Below are 18,668 nucleotides of genomic sequence, written 5' to 3' on the forward strand. Positions count from 1 at the left end.
AAAAGACTCAAGATGGTCGAAACAACTTTTGGGACGACTTGAGCGCCAACGCAGTAAGAATCAATGATTGAAGACAATATGCATCCGCTCTGAAGTCCACTGAGGATGCCATCGTCAAGCATTCAAACCGACCGGGAAACTGCAAGTTACATCTTACGGGTTCTCCCACCAAGCCCTACGGGTCCCCCGGGTCATTAGCGAACAAAAAAAGAAGCAACAGGAAAAAGCAATACCAAGACACGTCTCGCATGGAGGGGCAACAAGCTCTTCAGCGGGCGGAGGGCAGCCAAAAAACTCCATTGCTTCCACCGCCCAATCCGGAGCGGAAGAGAGCTGATGCAAGTCTAGCCCCCTCTTCGCCTACCAGCAGACAACGTGCTTCCAGAAATGCAGCACCTTTTTTCAGCTGGAGCTGGATCGGATGGATAGCCGTGCGGCGTACATGCATGCATGCATGCATGCGTACATGCGTGTACTTACGCGTGCCTGGCGTGGCACAGCAGCGCCAGCGCAAGCACTGTATCTTTGCGGCGTTGGCTTGATGTGTGTGTGGTCCGCTGTGCGCATCGCGTGTGCGACGAAGATTGAAATGAATGAAACGATGGAAGCTGAGAGAGGAAAGAGACAAGACTGGAATGAAAGAGAAATTGAGTGGGTGATGTGCAACATTTGCAACGCAGAAGTCGCAATCAAGAGACCTTGTCTTGACCACCAGTCAACATGTCTCGAACGTTCAAGAGTGAGTTGCGCTGCGATGTCTCCCAAGGCACGCAACTGAAAGAAAGGGGACAGGAGGGAGCACGCAAGCAAGCAAGGAGGCGCGCCACCACACACCCCTGACGTCCTCTCCCCCTCCCTCTCTTCCACCAACATGTCCTTGGACAGCCTGATCTCGCCACAACCACGCGCCCGACGCGACACAGCGCGCCCGACGGACGCGATCAATCACGTCCGCATCGACTGACCCTGACCTCACTTCGCCCCTCCTTTTCGTGCCTTTCCAGGTTTTCCGTCGCGGCTTGGCATGCGCGATGGCAGTGCTACACGACATCATGTATGCCGCTCGCCCGTTTGAGCGGCGGTCGCTGCGTGGGCAGATGGATGGATGCAAGTCTTTCTTCCTGTGCCAAGTCCTGTAGATTGGCAACGGTCGTGCCTACATACATACTATGTGTGGTTATGCAACTGTGCAGTGGTGGCTGCGGTCGGTTAGGGTGGTGGTGTTGGAGTTGCTTCCTCTCTTACGATATTAGTCTGCGGGACCACGTGGGATCGTAATTGGTATGCTGCGCATGCGAGCTGTTCAACGGAAGGAATAAAGCACGCAAAAACAAATGGCAGGACGCGGCAGAGTCAGCGGAGCATCGGGGCGGAGCGGGACGGAGCGGAGCGGTGCAGCGGGCGGGAGCATTCCTTGCCAAACCTAGCGCGACGAAGAGGGATGATAGAGGAATCTTGAGAGCGGGCGGCCAAAGCCGAAATCTCCTAAATTGAATATTTGTTCCGGGATTTGGGTGGTGAGAGGAGAGATGGTGGATGGTGCCCAAGCGGCAACGCTGGTCCACGGATGTGGTCAGGGAAGTCGGTGAGGTTGGTCGGCTACCTGCCCAGTTGGTAGGTTCGTAGGTGGCCTGGAGCAAAGCCAGGCGCGTAAGTGGTTGCTGTCAAGGTCTATGCTATTCTTTGCCACAGCCCAAGTTAGTTGTACTGTAGGGCAAAGCTACAGAGCGGAGTGGGAAGCGGGGCGGGGCGGGTAAAAGCGTCGACAACGGACACGGCGGAAGAATAGCACGTTGCGACCCAACTCAATCTACTTTACCTCCTCTCCCCGCTCACGATTCTTGAAGTCAAGCGCGTGTCACTGGGCCGGTGGCAATGCTGGTAAGTAGTGGCGAGCAGTCCGGCCGCATCAATAACCGTTCATCATCTCCTCCGCGTCTGTGTGGAGGAGGACAGGTGCGTCTCCGCGTCGGGGGATTTTCTTTCGAGACGACGCTTTCGGCGGGTTTGCCACAACAAGGAAGATTTTCGAGTTGCTTGCGCTGCTGCCTTTTTGTCGATGCGCAACCTCATCTCCACAATGCCTTACCGCGAGACGAGCACTTGCAGGAGCTTGTAACCATCCGGAAGACCAACAACTGAAGTCCTTGACAGTACCATATCTGAAGGCAGATTTCCAACAAAACATCGTCATAGCTGGAATCAGTCAGTAAATAGTCACGAGGACATATTTCACACGTCCAAAGCCTACTGAGACCGTCCACTCCGCCATTTGTGTGGCGCGGTCGCCTGAACAGGCACTGAATCGTCATGATCCCTCCGTCAGCGCGATACACATCCACGATACGATCAGTATAGAGAAGAAGCGCCACAGACCCGTCTCCTTATCAACGTCTCCTCCACACTCTTCCCCATATGGCGTCAGCCGGCCCGTTTTCCTCCCCTCTCCGCTCTCCTCCCCCTTTCAAAGTCTCCGCCCAGGCATCCCGCCGTACCACACCACCGCGCTTGCGCTGGTTGGTCGCCTGAGTGACGGTGACAGCGACTGTCGCTGCGACCGTCACCGCAATGTGCCACAGCGCCACGCAGCGACTCGTCACTGACTCACCGTTCAACATATGGACTGTCTGACAAAGTCCGCTGATCAAGCGCGACTCAGACAAGTCCATTGCGCCGATTTGGTTTGAGCCGGAGACGTGAGGAAATGGAGAAGTGGAGCAACGGATGGGATTGTTGCCTGTTTGGCATGTCTGTTGAATGCCCGGGCAGCGAAATCCGGGCGAGCGGTTCTACGTTTGAGGATAGGGATTTGGATTCAGCGGGCCATGGAAAAGGAGGCAGAAGCAAAGGGGCAAAAATGGAGAGGCAGGGAACGGGACACAGCGGCTGGAGCCGGCAGCTACGGCACGTGCGGTATTGCGCTCGTGGACGGGAGATTCAATCTGCTGCTTGTCTCTCTCTGTCTCGAAGAGCAGACGACAGGGGCAGGGGCAAGCGTTGAGCAAACTGGCAGACTGGCCGGGAACGGCGGGGTTTGGCAAGTCTTGACTTGGTTAAAGTTGTGCGATGAGTTTATCTGCTTGATCGGGTTGGGATGGGGAAGCAGATGGGAGAGAAAAGGGGGGAGCTTATGTTAGCTTGGACCTCTTCTCGATTGCATCGATGAGCGTGTTGAGGGATGAGACTTGGCTTCGTAATGGACGGTTTTCTTTTGGTCGGGGGCACACTGGAGAAAGTACACAACCGGGTCCTGGTTCTGGCCCTGAAAGCGTTTGAAAGATGATTCGGCCTGGTGTGAGAACGCCATGAGCAGCAGATGCACCGCCGCCGCAACTTTGTTGGCGTACGCACGCGGATGGGGTCCTCATCCGCAGCCCCGCCGCACCCCGCGGCTGCTGCGATTGCGGGACAGCACGGCCGGAGCGGAGAAGACACTGGAACCGCGCGGGAAGACGTCCTGGGTACTGCAGTGGAAGAGCACCAAGCCAAGCGGATGGGCGGCGCGGGGATACTTTGGCGGATGTATCGATTCGGATGCTCCAACAGAGAAGGTACGTCCGGAAGGTGCTCACCGGTCTTCAATCCTACAGCATGTATGCGGACTGAGTAAGTGTATTTCCAGAGAAGTGGGCTTGAGGATGCAAGCTAGGTATTTCAAACGCTCCGGAGAGACCGAATCGACGACGCAGGCGCAGAGTCAGGTCGAGCAGGAGAGAGCGAACTCAAGGGACATGTGCAGTGTCTGGTGCAGTCTGTGAGTAGTCCGGGGACTGTACCGGTCATGCAGGGTCACGAGTCGTGAGTCTTGTGCCCAAGCGTCGCCGTCCAGTCTTGTCGATTTGCGTTTTTGGCTGCGACTGATCGGAACACCTTGTTGCCAAAGTAGCTCCGCCCACCTCTGTCTGCACGACAAGACTTGCTCCTCCACTTTGCCGGCAGTCTTGGGAGCAGAGAGGCAGTGCAGCGTTGCAGCGCGACGCTCCGGATGTGCGGCGATGAGAGTCTGGTGATGATGGTGATGATGAAACTCGGCAGTCGTCCAAGAGGTCTGGCAGGCAAGCGAGCAAGCAGGCTGTGTACAATAGCCATGGCAGTCGTCGCCCAAGAACGCCTCTGACGAAAACGACGGCGAGAGCAGCGCAGCGCAAGCTCTTCGCCTGACGCGGTGCCTGTTGCAGAGCGGAGATCAGGAGGCAGATCAGCCGGGCGCACCGCCGCGGGGCCCCAGGTTGTTCAGGCGGCTCGCGAGAGAGTCGAGTTTGGCGACAAGAGGTTGTTCAGGGAGCGGCCGCGTTGGACGGGGATATTCTTGTCACTAACGTCGGGTCCATGAGGCGAGTGAACGCCCGACCCCCGGAGCATATGACGCCGCGTCGACTTATCATCGTCGAGGCGCTTGATGATAGATTGTCGATCCTGTTGCTGTGACGTCCACCTGCCGGCTGGGAAAATGGCGCCGTTGGAAGCCCGCGTCGACAATGATGACCAGTTGCTGGTTGCCGTCATGCCGGACCATTAAAGTTAAGCTGTGGTCGGTGCTGAGCTCGTCAGCGCAGCCAAGTCCCTGTCTCGCCCGCCGCCGCGACGAGCAATGAAGGCGATTGATGGTCTTGGGCCGTGTCACTCGAGCCACGGCCCGCATGCCTGTGGCTGGCGCCCGTTGCCGAGAGAGAAACTGTCGGGCACCAAGGCCGAAGGTTGCACAGGGAGGGAGCAGAAACGATCAACAATTTGAGTGAGACGCAAAAGATGGAATTGAGAGGAGCCTGTGGCCGTCCTCGAAGCCAGAGCCGGCTGCGGGTATCATGTCCAAGTGGGTAACCGTATAGAAGCGGAGAGGAAGAGAAAAAGCAAAGAAAGAACACGCAACCGAACGCTCCTTTATCCGAGCCGAAAAACAAAAACTCCAGACGTCGTTCGCCAGTGGAGCGACCGAGATATTTTGACCGAGAGACTGAAAAGGCAAACCCAGTTGACCCGCATCCGTTTAAAATTTTGAACCTGGCCCTGACCCATGATTTCGCCGTGAAACGAGGAAAGAAAAAAGACGAGCAAATGTGGTGATGCTGGCGTGATGCTGCGCAGGGAGGCGTCGAGTGGCGGCCCAGCTTCGATAGCGTGCGCCAGTGGCGCAGGTGATCGACGCGTCCAGCAGAGCAGAGCAGAGAAGAGCAGCGAAGAGCGAGAGGCTCTGGGAGTGGAGTGGTGGGTGTGACTCATGCGAGGCGAGTCGAGTGGGCTGGAGGCTGTGCTGCTCAACCCACGGCAGGCCCAAGCCCAACCCGCACATTTTCCCGGAGGCGCAGAGTCGCGATGCGGAAAGAGCCGAAGCCCTCTTTGTACACCGCCGCGACCCGAGTGGTACCGTACCGTACGGCGTGACGGACCCCATTGTCCATGCCCTCGGTCCAAGTCCGGTAGTCGAGTGTGAAGGCTCCCCCGGTTGGTTCCCTACTTGAAGATGGTGCGGCTGAGTCTCTTGCTGCTCCGCCACCCCTTCTTGAGAATGCTGTCCCGGCGCTTCAGAGGCGCGCCAGCGACCTGGGCGTCCACCCTGGACATGACGTCACCCTCGACGGGACTGGGAGGCTGCGTGCTCGACTGCTCGTCCTCGTCCGACGTCTCGCCTCCCGACTTGCTTCCCTTGCGATCCGGGTGCTTGCCCAAATAGGCATCCAGGCGCGCGGTAATGGCACGGTTCCGCTCGCCCGTCCTCTCGAGCACGCCCACGCTAGGCATGGCGATGCTGCTAGAGCTGTCGGTACGCGCGAGTGAGGCGCGACGGCTGTCTCGTCTTGCCGAGGTGAGGGTGGTGGTGGAGCTGTAGGAAATGGACGGCGAGCGCGAGAGGCCGCCAACTGAAGGGCTCCGGTCGTTGCCGACGAGGCGGTAGTCGGTGGATGAAAGGTTCCAGGAGCTGCAGTAGGGGCAAAAGTCGCATTTTGTTTCCCATCCCTCGAGGCCGAGCTTGTTTTTGCAGTTGGATAGATTCGAGGTTGGCGAGCAAGGTCGCAGGAGGTGGTACCAGCGGTGGCGGCAGGGGAGAAGAGAGACGTTGAGCTCGGCGACGCACATGATGGAAGTGGAGGATGGAGATTGGAGGTCGGAGGTGGTGGCAATGAAGATATAGCGGCCGACGGGATTGAGGCTGACGTCAAGGTCGGGTCTGGGTGAGACGAGACGTGTTTCGATGTTTCGAATGGCAAGACCAAACGAAGGCAAGATGTTCCTGCGGAAGGTAGAGGGGGCGTGGCGAGGTTGCACAGCAGGAGCGCGGCGTCGTGCAACGGCGGTGCAGGTGGAGGTGGTCGACTGGCGGTGGTGTGAAGGGAAGGGCAGAGCGCACGTGTAGAAGGGGGTAGGCGATGGTTGGTCGACGGCGGCAGAGAGGCGAGATATGGCAGCGTATGGTGAACAGTGGCAGGGCGTGTGGTGTAGCCAGGGGTGGAGGAGGGAGGGAGGGAGGGAGAAAGAGGATGGAGTGGTGATGGCAGCGGCGGAGCGCCGACTTTTTTTTATTTATTATCTGGACAGCACCAAAGGGACCGTACCGCAGAGACCCAGCATGGACGTGGATGCGTGTGGATGTGTGTGTGTGTGTTGGGTGGGCAGGGCTGAATCCCTGCTGACCGCTGCCCTCCCCCTGTCGCCCGCCTCTGTCACCGGCGCCCCGACACGATAGGATAGCCCATCAAGGAAGACTGGACGGATGAAACACGCGTCCATGCGAGATGAGAGATGGCCATGTGACGGGCACACAGAAACAACAGACAGCCGTCCAAAGAACAAAACACACAGAGTCATGTCATGCCAGCCTCTTGTCACCGGCCGTTTGACACCTGCACCTGCACCTGCACCTGGTCCTGGTCCTGGTCCTGGTCCTGGTGCCCGACCCGCATGCAGCCTCGACCCCCCGACCCGACAAAGAAGAAACGCAGAGAAACAACAACAGCATGCCATCTCGCTCCCACTCCCACACCCACACGGCGCCAGCTGGCACCGACCGAGCCAGGCTGCAAAATGAAACCGCACACGTCTGCTGTCTGGTGCTGCCCAACTTCAGCCCTGTGCTCTGCAACAATACAATCATCTCCGACGACGACCAAAAGAAACGGCACGGCACATCAACCTACCCATCATACCACCCGACCGGGAGCCGCTCTAGAACAACTGAGGTGAGCATGCAGACCTCACGCAGGGTTCGCAGTCAGCAGCTGCCGGGCGTGTTTGGCCAAGACGTCCGCTCCGTGCCAAGCAATCTTTTCCATTGCTTGTCTGCAAAGTCGAGCCCCCTTTTGCTTCCTTCGTTCGCATCCTCATCTCACCGAGTCGCTTTTTTCATCTTGTTTTTTTCCTTCCTGTCGCGTGGCCGCTGACTCCAGTTTAGCGCCCGCTGTGGAGCTGCCGGTCAGTCGGCCTGACCAGGGGGGAGAAAGCAGAACGTCACGATGCCGGTCAGTCCATCCCCACTTGGCGCCGACGAGACCGTTGTAGGGCTTTCCATTCCTAGCTGAGGACGACTGGAAGTTAGGTTGTGCTCACCAAGCTATCGTCATGGAAAACTAATCTGATCCATCGTGCTTTACGTCATCCGCCGCCAAGACTGGGGCACATATCGACCACCAACCCACCAACCCCACCGCATTGCGACTACCCCTCTTCTCCCCATTGTCCTCATCTGATCTGCCCGTCAACCCCTCACAATCGCTGCTCCATGCCACCCGCATCCATCTGCTGCGCCGCCAACTCCGGGCCCGACCTCGGCGACCCGTCCACATACTTCCATTGCCTTACTCCAGACTGCATGAACCGCCCGCTCACTTCCCCGCTCCCGCATACCGCCTGAGACACTGGGGACCGCGACGGCAGCTAGACCGCGTGCCAGAAGAATCGCCGCTTGGCGTCATCCCGCAGTGCTACACCACGCCTAATCATTTGCCCTTTCGCTGACGCTTGCCAGCGGCTCGAGAGAGGAAACACCGCCAGCTAAACACCAACGACGACCATGCAAAGAGGCAATACATGGTAGCCAGCCATCCGGACGGACCTATTCCTCTTCTCTCTATAGCGCCGTCTTATGTCACACCCTGGCTTGCACAGCCCGCTCCCCTTCTGCTCAACCCACTGGTCGACGAAAACGTGCCATATCACACTCGAAAACCCAAGCCAGTCCACTCCATCCTCCACCGACGACATGGCTCCTCTGCATGTTGATCTCGCCTCGGATTCTCTTCCTTGCCCAACCAAACACTCGTCTCGTTGTTCGTTTCGTCCGCTCGCTTCCATGTTCGCCTGCCAAAGCAATCACATGCCCCGCGTACCGTCACACCTCTATTCGTCCATTCAGCTTGCCTACATTTGTCCATCTCACAGAATCGCGAGCCGTAAGCACATCCGCAACTGCGCCATGCAACTAGGCCAAAGTAGCAACGCACCAGCCCCACGAACAAAGAGAGAGCGAAAGAGCCAGAACCGCAGCACCTCCTGACCAATGTGGCTGCTTCTCCGAATCCCTCGCCTACCTGCCGCGAGTTGGAATCGTCCATGCAAATCGTCAGCTGAAATGGACCTCACATCGCTTGTGCACCCTTTTGCCAAGAAAATGCTCGGAGAAGGCAGTCAAAACAGTGTGCCCCCCAGGACCAGCCATTTGGCGAGCTGAATGGGGTTGCATGGCTATTTTTGAAGTCGAGAGCAAGCATCGAATTGGTTGGTGACACGGTGAAGCGCCTACCATCGGGCAGGTCCTCCACTTTGTTGCCCGAGGTAGTCGCCTTCTCAGAGACGGTCCTCATGGGCCAACTTGGAATCTTGATTTGCAACCGATGCTCCACTCCTACTACCGTCCATCTACCATCCAACGGCAGAAGATGGGAGTCAGCTGCACCCTTGACTTCTTTCTCCAACAAATGGATGGCGCTTTTGTGCAATTTCAAACGTAGCAACCCCACAGGCAACTGGATCGGGACCACAGGCCCCCAGCTATTCTGCCTAGAAGGCTTCTGCGCAACCTGGAACATAGCAAGCCTCTTAAGGCACTGCCCAGTGAAGCTTCAACGGAATATGCCTTTGGAGCACACAAGGTCCCACTCCGAACTTTTAACACACGGCAGCCGGCTTTGACACGACTGACAACGCCGAGCTTTGAGAACTCACGTCATCGTCACTTTTGGTGTAAGTTGTGCTATGGTGGCGGGTCGTCTCTAGCCAGCTACGTAATCGCCACACTTCACCCAACTGACCATTGGGACTTTTGCATCAAGCTGAAAGTACATACATCTACATTAAGGTCTTGCAATCTTTCAACTCCCCAAACCTCAATGTTTGTCCGCCCAAGGCACGCCAGCCACATCCAAAGCTACAACGACAAACGGGCAATGAAATCTGCCAAAAGCGAAAATTTACCTTGATTTCTTGACGATTATAATCTCGCAGCATAGACCACACAGATCGTTCAATGCCCAAACGTCGCGTGGGACCCGAGTGATGTTGACTCGGGACATCGATACAAGTTTCTCTAGAGCTTGCGAGAGATGGATGTCTGCTACCACTCGACCGAGACGTGAAAGTGCAATTGCCTCAATGCGGTCAAAGGCATCGCCTTTCGAGCTCGATCATCCAACTTTGCACGTTGTCACCTCCCATGGATCTTCAGTCGAGCCAGCCATCAACAAACTTCGCAGCCTCTTGCTGCTACCTTTGATTTCATTTGGGCCCTTCGCAAGCGCCTACGGGGTCATGATTGTTGGCTCCGACGCATCGCAGTCTGCGGATATGAATACGCTGGCAAGGGAGTGGATGCTCCACGCTCATCACAGCCACTTGTTGGTACCCTCAGAGATTGGTTGGGAGTGTAAGTGCCTCCTCTTTCTTTACAACCCAGTGCCACTACTCTTCAGAAAATCCCAAGTGTTTGTCCATCTTTCCTTTGTTGATATCCGTCAATCGGTGCTGGATTGATGGTTTTGTCAAATAAATGGACCAGGGGCTCAAAAGTATGGCAGTCCTCCAGACCATGTCCTCAGTGTCACGGACTATGGTAGGAAGGTAATCAATACCACAGAACCAACGCATGCCCAGTCAGAAGACGAAACTGACAGTGCTTGAGGAACCTCCAGATTCCATGGACGGGCACATCGAAAACTCGACCACATTCCAAGCAATCAATCCGTGGACACGACGACGACGCTCTCACAGCTGATGACGACCGTAAGCAGAAACCTGCTGCATAACTGCTGCGATCCGAAGGCGGGGAACTTCGTCATGGCATGTGCGTTCAACAAACTGAAGTGAGGAGTCCAGGTTCCCCCAATATCCTCTGCTTGGCCAATCGTCCTGGTGGCTCCGTACGCCGTCCCTCTTTCCATCAACTCACCCAAGCCAGTCATTCAATGCATTGCCTGATGAGGGTACCGTACATGCCGCCAAAAACTTTCTCATGGGTCTGGAGCTGAATCCAGTGTCTTGGTAAGAAGAGGCGAACGTATTCAAGGACGATTGATGTGTGGCAGTGGTCTAATGCGACAGACCTAGCAATGTGAGTGCACTTGGGGAGCATTCATTTGCTGCTGCAGTCGCGCTTAAGGAGGAGCTTTCATTCACTGCTATAGCCACAGTTGGGGTGCTTTCATCTGCTGTCGCAGTCGCGCTTACATTCATTTACTATGGTAGGTTCGCTAGGGGAGCATTCGTTCACTGCTGAACCTAGAGCTTGGGAGCCTCAATTCTTTCTACACTCACTGTGGCCGCATTGTTTTCTTGCCTCTCAGCGCTTGTTCTTTTTCCCCCCAGTCGTCCATGTCACTAACAATTAATCCTGTAGCATCCTTCCCTCGGGCGCCATGATCGGCATCAGTATCTGAACCATTTGCTCATACACGGTAAACAGAATGCCACCAGCCATGATGGTCCGGCCCAGACGCATGACGGTGCCCTTCCAAAAGCCCCTGACGCCATGGTCGGCCAGGATGCTCGCAAACGCCTCGACGGTGGTGGCGCCGCGCGCGCTCTGGCTGCGCGTCTTGAGCGTGTCGAACGGCTGCGTCGCGTACGTCGTGACGACGCCGGCGACCATGCCGTTGGCAAAGTTGGTCGCCACGCCCTGCTCGATGTGCCGGGTGCGCTCAAAGTCCTTGAGGATGTTGTACGTGCCCATGCGGAACGCCGTGGCGCTGGCCTGCTTGAGCGTCGTCCCGACGAAGCCGCGGTACAGGCCGCCGACGAGGCCGTCCTCGGCCACGACGCTCCGCACGCAGTGCAGCGTGCTCGTGAAGCGGCGCGCGCGCCGTGCGTCGTCGATGAGCGCCGTCTTGATGCGCTCCGTCGGCGTCACGGCGCACACGGACGCCACGACGCCCGCGCTCATGCCCGCAGCCATGTTGCGCAGCGGCGTCAGCGTTCCCGTCTCCTTGTCCTTGTACGCGTTCTTGATGGCGTCGAACGACACGAAGCGCACCCCGTCCTTGGCGATGGACCCAACCACCAGGCTGCCGCAGCCTTTGTACAGAGCGCGCGCGCCCTCGTGCCGCACCACGTCGCGCACGACGGCAAAGGGGTTGGGCGCTCGTTGCCGTTTTGCTGCTGCCGCCGACTGCGATGGCTTGGATGTGCTGCTGGAACTGTTGGTGATGCTGGCCCGAGAAGCAGTCGAAGATGCTGTAGACGTGGCTTCGTCGTTTCGCAGCTGCACGCGCGTCTTTGCGAATTCAAACGGGTACGTCGTTGCGGCTTCGACGGCGCCCGCGATGCCGCCCGCCGCGAGCGAGACACCGGTGGGGATGTTGTTGTGGTTGGCGGCGACGACCATCGCGGGCAAGCTGCACGAAGAAGAGAACGAAACGTAGACGCAAGGGAAAACGTGAATTGAACGAGTGGAGGGGTTGGGGAAGGAAGAGTGGAAGAGCGAGAGACTGAGGTCAACACGATTGCGGGGCTGTCCCTTGACAGCGCTAGATGGTCGTAGCCGAGGGTGACGCAAGACGCGGATTAAGGTTATCGGGAAGATAAGGTAGGGCTGAACGAAAGCAACACCCGCGAGAGACCCACTTGCCTTTTTGAGAACATGCGGTTGGCACTATACCAGTGGTGGGCACTTTGGTAGGCCCACCTATTCTGGTACACAAAGTCAGGCAAGTGAAGCTCCTCGATTCGTCGCTACCATCTGAGCAGATCCACTCTATCCAGCCTTTGAATGTGTCCCAGGCAAAGTCCTGCGCCTGTTCCGTCTACAAACCAGCCCTACAAAATTGGAAGAAAGCGAAATGGATACCACACAACAGCCTTGGGTCAATCTTTGGAAAATTAGTCTTTGTATTTGGCAAATGCTCATGTTGGAAACGTACGGTGCAAGTGTCACCGCGCACCAAGACCTCAAGACTCCCAACTCCATGACAATCCCGAGTGGAATGTGGGTACGTCACACATTGACAACGTATTCCACACAATGTTTTGATTCTGGATTGGATCGAGCTCTTGCTGGAACATCTCACTGTCGGTAGAGTCAGTCCGAGGCGTTTGCACCACGGTTCGAAAAGTTGACTTACTCTAGAAAGGATACCCCCTCATCGGAGCCAGGATTCGACAATGCCGCCCCGCTCGATGTAGCTCTCGTGCTCGGCATCTTCGACGAGGAAGCATTCGACGTTTGCGGCCGCCCCAGGGCGACCAGGTAGCCGTCCGGGCGCTGGACGAGTCCGACGTGCCGGGCGATACGCAGCAAGCGCTCAAGGCATTGCGCGGGCCACTCGACATGCTTGAGCAGATCCCACAGCTCGAGGCAGCGGCGGAAGCGATCAACGTAGACGTCGCTTCTGCGGAAGTGGTAGAGCAGGAGAACGACGAGCGAGACGAGGAGCAGCACGTCTGTATCTAGGTTCATTATGTCGGACAAGATGGAGTTCTTGCCCATCGAGTCCAGGATCCCAAGGCAGGCCATGGTCGACTCCTCGCAGCACGAGCTCATCTCGTCGAAGAAGCCGACCTTCTCGGGCGGTATGTCGGCCGCGTGCAGCAGCTGATAGAGCAGGAAACGCCGCGAAATCGATATCTTGGTGACCCAGTACCGCGTGTGGAGTAGAGAAATGGCCCGTCTGTGGATGGCTGGCGATGGGGCGTTGTACTGCAGGTGGAGAGGGAGCTCCGCTTTCCAATTCTCTATTGCAGCGAGGAGCTCCTCGATGTTCTCCTTCTCGGTCGCTTGTTTTGCAGTTGGTCCGCTAGACACAAACATTTTGTTGTGAACTCTTCCGAGTACGAGCTCAAGTGAGGCAGCATGCTGTGGAAATTCCGCGGGTGTGTACGGCCCATGGGGCATCAACTGGACTTGTCAGCTACAGGGCGCGCATCACAAGAGCAAATGTCAGGGGAAACAGGGAGCATCCGCGCGAGACTGTGAAGGCAGGGACAGGTGCTTTCCAGCTTCTCTAGACTCACTAGTCGGCGGCGATCCTGATTCGTCAAGGCACAAAAACGGGAACAAAAAAACAAAGGGTCGAACAACAGTTTGACTTACATTGTCATCAGCCAAGGACATGTCGTAGCGCGCCTCCTCGATGGCAGATGGTGCGCCATACTTTCTCGAAATGTACTTTTCGGCGTAGTACGTTGTCCACCAAAGTCGACGTCGCTCCATTTGCTCATAGATATCATCCTTGATTGCTGTGAATCCTTTGATGTGCAAGCCCAGATTGAAGCACAGGCGCGCGGCGACGCTGACCAGTTGGTACGACGCGGTCATAGTTCGTTGCCTCTGAAGAGCAAGGGCCTATCGAGCAGTCAGATCCATTCACGGCTACGAGGAGTCTGTCAGGCTTAATCACCAGCGTCACGACTCCCCTGATCCCGTCCAAGTCTGGATGGTGCAGAATGATTGGCAAAAAGGCCATGGCGAGATTGTAGTATTCGGCCGACGTCAGAGGAAAGTTGTCCGTCTGAGTGCGTTCCGAAGGTGCAAATAGTGAGAGCATTGCATAGAGGAAACAAAACCATGCTGGATTGAGCTGGGCCGGTGCCATGTACGACAGCTCGACGCGCTTGCAAAATTCATCTTCGGGAATGAACCAACACACGCATTGTACCTCGGTGAAGAACTTTTGAGCAGACGATGTCAACACAGCTCGTGAGGGCAAGTGTGTGACGCTGAGCGATGGACGGCCGGGAACCGGCGGGGCTAGAGATGGATGTTCGAAACAGTTTGAAGAGCCCGTCAATTGGTCGAAGTGGATTGCGCCGCTGGCTACGGGCTCCGCTGCCAAGCAAATGGCCACAGCCAGGTTGAATCCCGTCTCGCTGTGGGGAGCGCAGTATTCTGTTGCATGATCAGCAGAATGCACGAGTGGCCATGGATGTATTTTCATGTACTGTATGAGCCGGAGTCGTCGACGAGCACGTTCGCGTAGTCCCCATCGAGGACGTCCATCTCTGGCGCGAGGTCCACCCGGTGTGGTGGATCCGGAGCGGATTCCTGTGGCTTGGCCAGGCGTTGCGAGGCTCTCCCCGTCGTGCTGGATTGCTCCGGCAAGAGTTCCTGCTTCTTGTTCCGCAACCATTGGAGGTCGAGCTTTACCTCGGGCTCATGGTGACGCAATAGCTCAACAATGAGCTCGAACTGCTCTTGAGAGACCTGGTAGTAAGGCCTTGCGCGTGCCTCTCTTGACACCTTGCATTCTTGTCCCGCGCGGCTGCAGGCGACACATGGGCCAGGAACTGGATCTTGGCACTTGACCTTGCGTCTCTGGCAGCGGTCACAGCTGATAGATGTACGTTTCCGCTGCATTGGGAGTACCGAAACGATGGGCTGCCCCCAAACCCGATGGACGTTGGATTAGAATGGACGTGAGCGTGATTCTTCCCATCTTGGCAAAAGCTAGCGAAGAAGGTTTGCACAAATAGAGTTTGAATCACCGATAAGCGAAGCGCTTCCGACGTTCCTTTGCACAAGCGGATGGCCGGGGAAGTTGGTTTAGGTCACTGTCAAGTAGCGGTTTGTAGACCCAAGTCGGATAACATCATCAATGCTCCATTCTTGGCCACGACGGACTGGACTGAACTCACCGAAGTAGGCGCTGTTTTGAAGCCTCTTTACCATTCAAGTTCTGCTTACATCGGGACGACGGCTCTGGCCGAATGAAGAGCACATCTGCATGTCAAGGGCATCTTTGTTAAACAGACTCGTGTTGACCGCCGGCGCCGTTCAATTGTCTCAGAGTGGGTTGACAAAAGGGTCTCATACATCATCCTGACAGGCCGTCCAGTTCCAGATCAGAATTCATTCAGTATACGCAATGGCACATCGTGGTATAGCGAGCGGTCTGGGTTAAAACCTGAATGAACTATACCTAGGCGAGACAAACCTAACAGAATAAGTCAGCAAATCTTCAATGGTAGACCACAACTAATCCGGGCAGCTTCGGACAAATCCGAGGTGGAAAGGCGGGAGGCGTTGTGCCGTTCAGTAATAGGCAGTCATAGACGAGTCGGCCTCTTGTGCGTCCTTGAAGCCGCCGGGCCTTGGGACCCATGTCGATCATACTTCCTGTTTAGGACGACACGGGAATTTGAAGTCGGGGTAGATTGAAGGTTCATGACGTAGCATCCCTACAGCATGATAGCGCTCTCCGATCGTGTTCTGTACGCGGAATCCACAGAAAAGTTCTGAAGATGTTGTCAGTGGCTCTTGACGTCTCAGCAGATGGACGTGATCCAAAGGCAGTAGTGGCAGTGAATCGCGCCGGTGTATAATCCATTGGCCAGCATTGAATGTTCGAAATGGGGCTCTGTCAGTATGCAAAGCTTTTGCTTGGCAGGTCAATCCCTGGGTCTTGAGGCGTTCCAAAGCCGTTGTGCCATGCCGCAAAATGTACGCTACCTCATTACGGTACCATGTAAGTCCGCTCATGAAGCTTGTCGCCATGCCATTAAGAGGAGCAGCTATGTACAGCGACGGGAAAAAATCCTCATTTGAGCCTTTTCGGTCGGATAGATCCGAGGATTGCTCTTCTGAGCGGGTAGGTCCAGTCCTCGGCCTATTGCGATAGGGTTACAGGGGCCTGAATGAGGGCGGCAACAGTAGATAGCCGGTTTCAAACTAAATGGCTAGCGGTGCGTACGCCATGCGATTTTCAGATGCCGACTTTCCCGGCCAACCTCCTCGTCGGGAGATGGTGAGCTTCTTCCAGCAAAGTCGTGGTGCTCGATAGTAGTTGCCGTAAGTAGTATTGTTCGTATTGGTTGTCTCGAGTTGCGGACTCCAGACAGAGGCTCCAAAGAATACGTGGCGAGAAGAGGCGGATGGTGCTTAAGGAAGAGAGAGGACGTGGACAGGTTCAGCAGTCGCAGCCAACCCGCCGAAGGCATAAGTTAGCATCCGACAGACAGGGATGCAGCATCCGATGGAGCAAACAGAATTCGGAACACAAATACCTCAACTGCATCTCCGGCTCTAGCAGGAAGAAGGCCACCAAGAATCAGTCGGCAAAACCAGATGGCCAGTCGGGAAGATTCCTGTACCAAGACATGATGAGCAAGATGGCGCCATCGCAGAACGCGAAAGAGCAATCACGACGACAGTACCCAGCAAATGCGTGTCACCCGGTTTCCTCTGCAGCAAGTGGACGATCGAAGACCGCCTGGCCCTCAGAACATGTTTGACAAACTGCCCAAACGGCGAGACAGATACAGCACATGTTCTATGTCGTTCCATTCCCTCCAACAGACAGACACCATGTCAATGAGCCAGTGGAAAGATGAAAAAGTCCGCTTAAACCGAGTTGGATTTGTTTTGATATGTCAATGCATTGATCAATCCAGAAGAATTCCGACCCCAAACAGTTGCATTCCGTCTTTCCACTTGATGGCAGAACATCGAAAACCCACGGATGAGTACGGTTAGATCGAGAGCCGCCGCCAATTGTAAGCGCCAGAGAGATTTTTGTAAGACCTTGGCCACCTCGTATCAACTGCAGCTTTTTTTGTTCTTTTTGTTTTCTTTTTCAGTCTGTCATCCGACCCCTTCCATCGTGCTTGGGCAGCAAAAGCAGAGGTACTTTTTGTGCAGCTAGGCGAGTCAACTGCGACGAACCAGTGATGGATGTTTCAAAGTTCGTTTGCTCCCTCCGAGAAGTTCGATGTTTGACGCAAGCGGAAAGTGTAAACGTGACATGTTGAGCGCAGGCGATGGAAAGAGATTAGACTGCAATCGTTGATGGCTGTGAAGTGGTTGATCTGGAAGCGGCCTGTTTACGACCGGTTCCTTGCGCTACGCCTGGGCTCACCCGTCTCGGTAGCGGCCTTCTTGGGCTCACGCTTCTTCTTTGGCTGCGAATCGGCCTTCTTGGGCCTGCCAGGCCTGCCACGGCCCTTCTTCGCACCCCCGTTCTCGCCATTGGCAGCGGCTTTAGTAGTCTTCTGCTTCTTTGCTGTTGGTTCGGCGTCGTCTTGCTTGTCCTCAGACTTGCTGGTCTCTTCCTCCTTGTCGCCATTGGTCTCTTCGGCCTTTCTCTTTTCGCCAGTCTTTGCGTTTCCATTTTCCTTGGCTTCGGTCTTTTCTGCAGACTTGGCGTCGGCTGTCGGCGCGTCCTTCTTTTCTTCCTCCTTGGACGCGTCGTCCTCGTCCGCCTCGGGCGCGCCGTTCTCTTCGGCCTTTTTCTCGGGTTCCGTGTCCTTCTTCTCGGGCTCGGCGTCCTTGTTTGCAGCCTCAGGCTCATCCTCCTTTTCCTCGTCGGCCTTGTCGGCCTTCTTGTCCTCATCCGCGGGCTTTGCTTCACCGCCGTCCTTCTTCTCGTCCTGCGCCTTGTCATCGGCGGTGCCATTGGCCTTCTCCTCCACCTCTAGCTCGCTCGCTTTCTTGACGACGTCATTGCCGGAGCGCTCAACGTGCACGGCCGGGTTGTCCGGCTCCGCTTGCTTCGAAATGGTGTTGCCGCGGTGCGTGTCGACCGTGACCTCACCCTCTTTGGCAACCTCGGCGACGGTACCCGAGGGCTTGTTGTCGCCCCATTTCCATGCGACTGTACACAGAAGGTGCGGCCGTTAGCAGGGGTGTCCGTGGTGTTGAGTCCGGTGACGCGCATACGTCATGGTGCGAGCGCGGTGGAGTGCGGGACGGCGGACGGGGAGGGGAGCGGGGTGGGCAGCGAAGCCTGCGAGCTGGGCGCGGCTAGTTGCGCAACCATTGACGGATCAGACGTACCTTGGTCGCCCTTTTGGATGTCCTGTTGATCGGCCGACATGATGGATGAGATGGAGCGCGCGCGGGGTCAGAGGGATTGGGGCGGAGAGGCGCAATGGCAATTGACAGGCGAGATGGAGCGCGTTGCGAAAGCGACAGTGCGCGATGAAGAGGCAAGATATGCGCTGGTGTAGGTGGACGTTGGTGGAGGTTGGGTAGGGTAGAAGTGCGAGTGTAAAGGATCGAGAGCTGAGAGCTGGCTGCGGAAAGACGGGGAAGGTCTACCTCTGGCTGCAGCAGAGAAGCTTGGGCGATCGGCGGCGCGTGCTTGTGTCCATGCTGATTCGCTCGACCGGCACCGGCGTCGTCACCACACGTGATGCTTCGGTTCTCCTCTTCCAGGCCACTTCACCTCATTCTGCGTCAGCCTCCCTGGATGACAGCATGCCCTTTTGCGGCAGCCTCTCTCACGCTTCAGATTGGCGCTGATGGGCCGGGACCA

The 18,668-nt window shown here is 56.4% G+C and overlaps 5 protein-coding genes across 5 annotated transcripts; 1 reads left to right on the forward strand and 4 right to left on the reverse strand.

Moving 5' to 3' along the window:
- Positions 1-5,451: 5,451 nt before the first annotated feature.
- Positions 5,452-6,075, reverse strand: J3D65DRAFT_599316 (uncharacterized protein; the record flags this gene model as incomplete). Its single annotated transcript, XM_066797889.1, has 1 exon — positions 5,452-6,075. One exon carries the CDS (start codon positions 6,073-6,075, stop codon positions 5,452-5,454), a length of 624 nt encoding a protein of 207 aa, XP_066659920.1.
- A 3,223-nt stretch (positions 6,076-9,298) lies between these two features.
- On the forward strand, positions 9,299-10,208 carry J3D65DRAFT_32479 (uncharacterized protein). Its single transcript, XM_066795369.1, has 2 exons — positions 9,299-10,047; positions 10,119-10,208. The coding sequence occupies exon 1, from the start codon at positions 9,487-9,489 to the stop codon at positions 9,958-9,960; it is 474 nt and encodes a 157-aa protein (XP_066659921.1). The 5' UTR covers positions 9,299-9,486; the 3' UTR covers positions 9,961-10,047; positions 10,119-10,208.
- Positions 10,209-10,578: 370 nt separating this feature from the next.
- Positions 10,579-11,956, reverse strand: J3D65DRAFT_610430 (tricarboxylate transport protein, mitochondrial precursor). Its single transcript, XM_066798803.1, has one exon. It carries the CDS (start codon positions 11,804-11,806, stop codon positions 10,811-10,813), a length of 996 nt encoding a protein of 331 aa, XP_066659922.1. The 5' UTR covers positions 11,807-11,956; the 3' UTR covers positions 10,579-10,810.
- Positions 11,957-12,141: 185 nt separating this feature from the next.
- Positions 12,142-15,148, reverse strand: J3D65DRAFT_32168 (uncharacterized protein). Its single transcript, XM_066795346.1, has 5 exons — positions 14,359-15,148; positions 13,818-14,305; positions 13,511-13,762; positions 12,543-13,315; positions 12,142-12,487 (listed from the first exon to the last, which is right to left on the reverse strand). The coding sequence occupies exons 1-5, from the start codon at positions 14,771-14,773 to the stop codon at positions 12,370-12,372; spliced, it is 2,046 nt and encodes a 681-aa protein (XP_066659923.1). The 5' UTR covers positions 14,774-15,148; the 3' UTR covers positions 12,142-12,369.
- Positions 15,149-16,923: 1,775 nt separating this feature from the next.
- On the reverse strand, positions 16,924-18,521 carry J3D65DRAFT_32151 (uncharacterized protein). The gene is made up of 3 exons (XM_066795344.1): positions 18,188-18,521; positions 17,638-18,005; positions 16,924-17,490 (listed from the first exon to the last, which is right to left on the reverse strand). Exons 1-3 carry the CDS (start codon positions 18,225-18,227, stop codon positions 17,236-17,238), a joined length of 663 nt encoding a protein of 220 aa, XP_066659924.1. The 5' UTR covers positions 18,228-18,521; the 3' UTR covers positions 16,924-17,235.
- Positions 18,522-18,668: the final 147 nt, after the last annotated feature.

Source organism: Phyllosticta citribraziliensis, assembly GCF_038025025.1.
Source record: "Phyllosticta citribraziliensis strain CPC 17464 chromosome Unknown J3D65scaffold_1, whole genome shotgun sequence".
In the NCBI taxonomy this organism is placed as follows: domain Eukaryota; kingdom Fungi; phylum Ascomycota; class Dothideomycetes; order Botryosphaeriales; family Phyllostictaceae; genus Phyllosticta; species Phyllosticta citribraziliensis.

Coding starts and splice junctions, on each gene's coding strand:
- J3D65DRAFT_32479 (XM_066795369.1), top strand. CDS start 9,487: ATGTTGACTCGGGACATCGATACAAGTTTCTCTAGAGCTTGCGAGAGA.
- J3D65DRAFT_610430 (XM_066798803.1), bottom strand. CDS start 11,806: ATGGTCGTCGCCGCCAACCACAACAACATCCCCACCGGTGTCTCGCTC.
- J3D65DRAFT_32168 (XM_066795346.1), bottom strand. CDS start 14,773: ATGCAGCGGAAACGTACATCTATCAGCTGTGACCGCTGCCAGAGACGC. Junction 14,306..14,358: donor CGACGACTCCGGCTCATACA/GTACATGAAAAT, acceptor ATCATGCAACAG/AATACTGCGCTCCCCACAGC. Junction 13,316..13,510: donor TGTCCTTGGCTGATGACAAT/GTAAGTCAAACT, acceptor TGACAAGTCCAG/TTGATGCCCCATGGGCCGTA.
- J3D65DRAFT_32151 (XM_066795344.1), bottom strand. CDS start 18,227: ATGTCGGCCGATCAACAGGACATCCAAAAGGGCGACCAAG. Junction 18,006..18,187: donor CATCCAAAAGGGCGACCAAG/GTACGTCTGATC, acceptor TTCTGTGTACAG/TCGCATGGAAATGGGGCGAC. Junction 17,491..17,637: donor ACACGGAACCCGAGAAAAAG/GCCGAAGAGAAC, acceptor GAAAAGAGAAAG/GCCGAAGAGACCAATGGCGA.